Source organism: Chelmon rostratus, chromosome 13 (assembly GCF_017976325.1).
Source record: "Chelmon rostratus isolate fCheRos1 chromosome 13, fCheRos1.pri, whole genome shotgun sequence".
Taxonomy (NCBI): domain Eukaryota; kingdom Metazoa; phylum Chordata; class Actinopteri; order Chaetodontiformes; family Chaetodontidae; genus Chelmon; species Chelmon rostratus.
In genome coordinates, this window is record NC_055670.1 from 8,469,991 (window position 1) to 8,477,683 (window position 7,693).

The 7,693-nt window shown below is 43.7% G+C and overlaps 1 protein-coding gene across 1 annotated transcript; it reads right to left on the minus strand.

Annotated features, from left to right (window-relative positions):
• Positions 1-1,122: 1,122 nt before the first annotated feature.
• col8a1a (collagen, type VIII, alpha 1a) lies at positions 1,123-3,654 on the minus strand. Its single transcript, XM_041951231.1, has 2 exons — positions 3,351-3,654; positions 1,123-3,059 (listed from the first exon to the last, which is right to left on the minus strand). Exons 1-2 carry the CDS (start codon positions 3,643-3,645, stop codon positions 1,123-1,125), a joined length of 2,232 nt encoding a protein of 743 aa, XP_041807165.1. The 5' UTR covers positions 3,646-3,654.
• Positions 3,655-7,693: the final 4,039 nt, after the last annotated feature.

Below are 7,693 nucleotides of genomic sequence, written 5' to 3' on the forward strand. Positions count from 1 at the left end.
GTCTGTCAGCAACACATATCATATATGTTATCATTTAATTTGGATTGAATTTGTTTTGTATTCTGCTACGTGAGCATATTGCCATTAAAAGTTCACCTAAATGAAAACAAACAAATAAAAAAACAAATCACTTCACAATAACTCCATGCCACAAACGTTTAATCATGACAACAGTTTCATCCCACTTGGATCTTTCAGTTGAGCAAGATCTTTAAACTCCTGTGGCATTGAGTAAGTGTGCAGGCTTTTTTTATTGATTGTTCTCTGATAGCCTTGCACCTACATGATATGTGTATAACTACTATTCACCACCAACGCCGGTTGTCCCTTGTATATGTAAGACCTTAAGACACCTGCAGTGAAAGTCATTTAGGTTGCTCCAATGCTGTATTTGGCAAATTAAAAATTTCTTGCTCATAATTATTATGATTATTATTGTATACCATTAACTTTTTCACCTTTTCCTAAAGCTCATCTGCAGGTTACACGACCAGAAGTGCGTTTACCTCTAAAACATGTACCAACTGCTATAATGCGAACAGAGAGGCAGCAGCTGTATTCATACAAAGATATGCATGCATAAAAATTACATTTCCTACCAAAATGAATGTATTTATGTATTCTACTGTATTTCACATTCTTCACCACACAGGGTAGCTGCCAGGTTTGAAGAGGCACAGGGGCAAAATTTGTAACTAAAATTGGTTTGTTTTATTTTCTTTTGCATACACTCTGCACATACACACATGTTCCCTCCATGTTTTTGTAGCTAATAACAAATTGCACTCTTTAGGGTTTTTTGGCACTCTTCATTGTGAAAATACATCTGCAGCCATCTTTTAGTGTTCTTTGAATGCACTTTTGTGCATTTTTTTGAATATCTTCAAAGCTTTAAAAGAAAACTTGTTCTCCCAATTACATGGCTGTAAGGATATACAGTATAAACGCTGCTGTGTATACAGACCGACATACTTCAGATTTTCCTTGAGAAGACAGTTTGTTGTCTTTACATTACAAAATACTGCTCAGTCTAAGGCGGTCTATGATCATGTTTTATGTTATACAAAAATAAGCTCCCACTTTGGCCTTACTGAAGGCCCTCTTTTCCTGAAGTTTGTGGTTTTACATCGGATATAACAAAAACCCAGAAAAGGACGAGTGCACATACTGCCCAGCATAAAGTCCTGCAGCCTGATCTGAGGGCAGCTGAATATACACAGTGTCCCCAGGTTGTAGAGGTAGTACTGCACTCCCTGATGCTTGATCTAGGAAACCCTTTTTGTATTCGTCATACGTATACATCACTGGCTCATTGTTCCTCATTAAAGCCGCCCACACATTAGCTCCTTTGCAATGAATGTGGTAGGCAAAGTAATAAATGCCAGGCATGTCACAGGTGAAAATTCCTGTCTCAGGGTTGTAGTTTTGGCGTCCATTGTACAAGAGCTTGTCAAAGACGACAGGAGTGCCCACAGGTGGAAAGGGAGTTGTTGCTACAGCTGTGAATGCTGGCATTTCCAACCCACTGGCACCCATTACCTCTGCTCCATTGCCTCCATACTTTCCCTTCTTACCATAACTACCAGCCTTAACACCATCTAGCCCAGGGCCCATCTCAGAGAGTACTCCAGCCATGTCGGGAGACAGACCAGGTTGTCCTGGTGGGCCTGGTGGTCCAGGAGGGCCAGGTGGACCTGCTTGTCCTGGGGGTCCTGATGCTCCATCTTTCCCTGGGGGTCCTATGGGACCAGAAAGACCTGGACTCCCCTCACCTGCAATGCCTGGTGGACCTGGTGGACCAGTATCTCCTTTTGGCCCTGGAAGTCCAGGAGGCCCAAATGGTCCTGATGCACCATCCATTCCAGGGATTCCTGCAGGACCTTGAGGTCCCACTTCACCAGGTAATCCACCTTGTCCTTTTGGGCCAGGAAGTCCTGGAGGACCAGGGGTGCCAGGTAGACCTTTATGCCCACCATCTCCTTTGGCACCACTTGGTCCTGGTGCACCTCTTGGTCCAGGCTCTCCACGCTCTCCAGGCAGACCATCCTTACCGGGTATACCAGAGGGACCAGGGTCACCCTGGGCACCATCAAGCCCTTTAGGTCCTCCTTCTCCACAGTCTCCTTTAGGACCAGGTGCACCCAAACCTCCTGGGGGCCCCATGGGGCCTGGAGGACCTGGTGGACCATTTGGTCCAGGGGGTCCAAGCATACCAGGTAGCCCCCCATGGCCCTTATCTCCTTTTGGTCCTTGAGGTCCAGGTTGGCCACCCATGCCTTTGTCGCCCTTTGGTCCTGGGAGTCCAGGTTTACCAAATCCAGGTAGTCCTGGCTTTCCTGGCAAACCTGGTGGTCCTGGATGACCTTTCCCACCCGGCATGCCTGGTTGTCCTGGCAGGCCATTTTGGCCTGGCTTTCCTTGACCGGGTACACCTGGAGGGCCAGGCTGCCCTCCTTCACCAGATGGACCAGCTGGTCCTGGTTCTCCAGGATGGCCCTTGTCCCCTGGTGGTCCCTGTGGCCCTGGTGCCCCATTTAACCCAGGTTTTCCAAAACCAGGCAGCCCTCTTGGGCCAGCAGGTCCTGGGAGCCCTGGGAGCCCTTTGTGACCAGGTTGTCCTGGCTGGCCCATCCCCTTGTCTCCTTTGGGTCCTGGTAATCCTGGAAGTCCTGGTAGACCTTTGTGACCTGGTTCTCCTTTAGACCCTGGTTGGCCTGGTAATCCCTGAACCCCTGGTTTACCAATTCCTGGCAACCCAGGTGGGCCTGGGGGACCTTGAGGCCCTGGCTGTCCAGCTGGCCCTTCTTCGCCCCTTGGGCCCATTTCTCCTTGTGGTCCATTATCACCATTTCCCCCTGGCTTGCCTTGCAGTCCTGGCAACCCTGGTTTGCCCACTCCAGGCACTCCTGGTGGACCAGGAGGTCCAGGGCGTCCTGCAGGTCCTGGCTGTCCATTACCTGGAGGCCCAGGTGGTCCTGAAGGTCCCTCTGGCCCAGGTGGCCCAGCTGGGCCTGGTTCACCTTGGGGAATTCCCTCAGCACCACTAGGAATTGTCTGACCTATGAGGAATTAGATAAATATCAACGACAAATTATGAATGCGAAAATACAAGGACAAAACCTTCATGTCATGCCACATTAACACTGGGTGTTAAAAATGCTTCTCGTTAATATTTCTTATCTGGCATTTTAAGAAACAATATAACAAATAACTAACGATATGTTACTAACAATAAATAAATGTTTGTGCCCTTGTCATGTTTTAACAGCTTTTGTCACATGTTCAAGATCTGAAAATGTGGTCTTGTAAGATTGTTGGTTTTTGTTTGTTGAAAATGTTGATTTTCTCACCTTTGTCTTGGCCACCATTATAACCGCCCCCTTTACGAGCATTATCTTTGCCCTTGTGCATGGGCATTTGGGGTAGCTCCTTCCTGTAGTGGGGATACTGCATATAGGGCACCTCTTTTCCAAGGTACTGTTGTTGGGGGAAGCCTTCTTTGCCCATGCCCATGTGTTGGAGGTGCTGCACTGGTTGGTATGGCTGAGGGTGTTGCTTGTGTCCGTAGTATGCCCCACCACTCACATAAGTAAGAGCTACAAGCTGTAGCAATGCCAAGAAGAGGGGGACAGGGAGGGGAGGCATGGCCAAGGCCTGTATGGAAGGTACAGAAGAGAAGATATGAGGGAGGGCTGCATCAGTTTTTAAACCCTGTACCTTAGGAAGTGGATCAAACATTGGCATGGTAGCAGTTTAGCATTCCTTGAAATATCTTGAACCTTCAAGTGCAGGAGTCATGTGGGCAACTTCATTTGCAAAAAGCAGGCAATGGGAGGCTGTGCTGTCTCCTTCTGCTGGATATATGTTAGAACTACACAATAGTCTTGCATACAGTAGGTTTATACAAGAGTATCTTTGAGTTGCATTTACAGTGTGTGGGTGTCATCTACAGGATATTATCATGGGCAGACAAGAATCAGAAAGTTGTCCATTTCTTTTTCTGCTCAGCTTTGAAATAAATGAAATTGTGCCATTTGCAATGGACTGAAGGTGGCATTATTCTAGTATACTACAAAACCATCATAAGTACTGGAAACAATTCAACAATTTCCATTAAACAAAATTGTTGTTAACATTTTAAAGCCAAATTGATTGAAAGGTCACTGTTAAACGCAAACTTTTCCCATAAATTTCTCCAAAAAAAAAAAAAAAAAAAAAAAAACACTTGGATTTTAATATAAATGGCTCTCAGGGAATGGAGATGATGTATATTCTTCAGACTGATATGAAACCATATTAAGAATAGGATTTTGGAAAGCGCTCTTCTCAGGAATAAACTGTTAGCCAATGTCTCTAATTGTGTTTGGCTTATATCTGACACAGAAAAATGAAATGACTGTATGAAGCAGTGATACTGTACATCTTGGTTTATGATATGGTGCTGAGATAATGCCAGTTACTCTAATATACAAATGTGTTCAATTTACAATATAATGCATTGTATTGCAGTGCAGAGTATTTTCTTATGTTGATTTGTGATCTTTATTAATTGGACTGCTCATATCTTATGTCTACTGGTTCTGTACTTTCATATTTTGGTTATTTATAACCTGCTGAACAATTGGAAAATATTGTCTTTGAACAATGAGTTAAAAAGCATGTTAATTACAACTGTCTGAGCCTAAATTGAAATGTGTATGGCTAGCTGTTAGATGCTGTTTAAATAAGCCCCAAAAACACACAAATTTGCATAAAGATACACAGAAAACAATGTCACGTTCCCAGACTGAGCTGGGATAACTGGCACATACTATACTTATCCACAAGAGGGAGACACACTAAACATCATACCACAGAATAGTCTTTCAACTCCCCTGATGTCCATGCATGGAGCTGAATCTTTCATTGCAAGCAAATATATCATAGCTTTATATTTCAGCAGAAATATAATGTGATGCCACCAGTGCCATAATTAATCAGTCGTACTGTCTGAGTTCCCAGCAATACACCTTATACAAAGGTTAGGTGTACTGTCCTGTGCATGTAACATACTGACATTTTTTTACATTTATTATTTTTTGTGTTTTATTATTAATTTAGATAATAACAGCTGGAGACAACACAGGCAGCGGAGAGAAGTTCGGGATGATATCCATTTATTGTCTGACACTCAAGCATTATTTTTTTTTGTATCTTTTTGTGCGTGAAGTATTTCTGCCACCTCCTGCTCAACTCACTGTTGTTCACACCACATCTCTTGGTATTGATGAGAGCATTCTTGTTGTTCCTGCACTACTGCAACGTATGTAGTTTGACAGACAGTAAATCTCCAAACAATAAAAATTGTCAAGTGGTCTGAGTCATTCTGGAGAAAGAATGACTTTCACAATGTGATGACATGTTAGGGTGCCAGATTTTGCCATCCCTCTCGCTCCCACCATCTCCCCTCCCCTTCCCCGTGCCCTGTGTATGAACACAAACGCCACCTGTTGCTGATTGGCAGGAATAGTGTTGTGTGGCTCTGTCGGCGCCACTTTGTTTGTGTCCCATTTATAGAGCCAGGGCTGTGTACAAAGAACAACTGGAGATATTCACACAAAAAGACAAGTGAGAGAATGACAGAAAAGGTGCAGTTGTAGAGTGCAGAGTATTTAATGATTGGCATCTAAAGCCACCTACAGGTGCCTGCCAGACGTACAAGCGACACATTTGGACTTGCTCTCTCTGGTTAGCACTGGTGAAAAAGAATCCATTCATTTGATGGTGCTTGTCTAATGTCTATTCCCTCATTTTGGCCTGCATTCAGATGTCCGATCCAACAAGCACATTTTTGAACAAACAGCGTTGCGGTCCAGCTGTGCAGTGCAGACCGACTATTTATGTCTTACATCTGTAAGCTCTCTGCTTTAAATGGTCAGTAACAGAGCAAGGAGAAGTGGTTTCAAAAGTGGCTCCGCAGCCAGCAAAGAACTCACCATAAGCTGATCCTCTCTGCGTCTACTTATTCCATTCAGTCACTCTTTACAAGTGCCATTTCATCCCAGCCTCAGTCCACTCATCTCCTGCCACACTCCACGTCCAGGTTCAACCACAATCCCAGTCTCAATTTTATTACAGCTCATCTTTAGCTTTTCTTCTTCACATCCTAAACCACATCCTTAGTGTCCACTCCATCACTGGCTCTTTGGATCTTTTCCGCCCTTTGACCTTTTCTCAGCCGACTGGTGATTTTGACATGGCCGTGCCACTGTCTCTCTCGATGAGTGCTGGCCTTTCAAAGAAGCTCACCTAGTTTCCAAGGCGACAGAAGCCAGACATGCCAAAGAGTCCAGAGGCATGCCCCTAAGTTTTCCCAACAAGAGCTGGAGCCTACAGAGTTGAAGCTGTGGTCTGTTCCCAGTATCCTAATCAACAGTAGGAATCTGTGAGGTCTACAGACAGTACACAGAAGTGAAGGAAAGAATGAAGATGATCCCTGAGTGTAAGGTGTGGCAGAGACTAACCTGAGCATCAAGCCTGTTCTGTTGTCTGTGTGAGGCTGCGTTAAGGTTGCCAGGCTGCTCAAAGACCGAATGGTAATAGAAATTTACAGAGTCTAATTAGAGAAAAGAATTTGAAGTGTGTGGCAAGACAAGGCCTAAGGACATAAGTAAGCACATGGATGGTTTTATATTTATACACTGTATGCTGCAGGATACAAAGCACTGGCCTCTAAGAGGTGAGGGCTGGATGTGGGGGTTAGAAGGAAGAGGCGCACTGATCCTGAGACATTTGTCAAGTTAAAATATTCACACACACGTTTGCCAACAAATACTCAAGAGGAGTCAAGAAATCCAACAAAAGCGTTTCAAGTGCCTGAAGTGTCAAAGGTGCAAACTTTCACCCGCTGTCTAATCGCACGTCAGACACAGACGCCCTCCTCTATTTATCACAACATAGCAGGGATGCTTGAATAGCACGAGAGCCCAAACACACAGCTGAATGATTTCTATCCCATCTCTTAATGAAAGGATGAAGATAATATGATTCATAAAGAATTTATTTGATTAAAAAATGTATCAAAATCCATATTGAAATATGTGTTCATGTGGGATTACAAATAAAATGTAAATGATTAATTGCTGATAATGGACACGTACTAGTGAATATGTCTGTTCACTGCTCTAAATTAATGCACAGGCAACATAGCATCAGCCTCTATCTAATAATAGTCACCAGTGCAACGTGGGTGCAGTCAAGGCCTCTGTTAACAATTTATTGCAACACGTTAACAAGATAACATCTAATTACAAGACTGTCTTCAACATCTCTTTCAACCTGTTCGGAGAATATGACAGCTTTGATGACCTGGACACAGCTTAAAAAAGAGAAACTGAAAAGAAAAGTTAACACGGGGAGAATTCAGTTTTATTTCCAACACTGAGCGCTGTCCTTCAGTGCCTCATCCTCTGAACACACAACCTGAAAAATGTACGCTGCCCTTCTGCGATCATCTCACTTTCTGAACTTGCTACCGTAGGCTGTAACAGTACACATGGCCTGTCATTTGTTGTTATATATACAATATTGTTTGGGGGCTATGACATGGCTGAATAGCTAACTAGTCCTGTTGTTGAACATGCTGTTAAATTATATTTACTTTAACTGTACACAGTGTTATATATATATACATGAGTATATACATATATACATA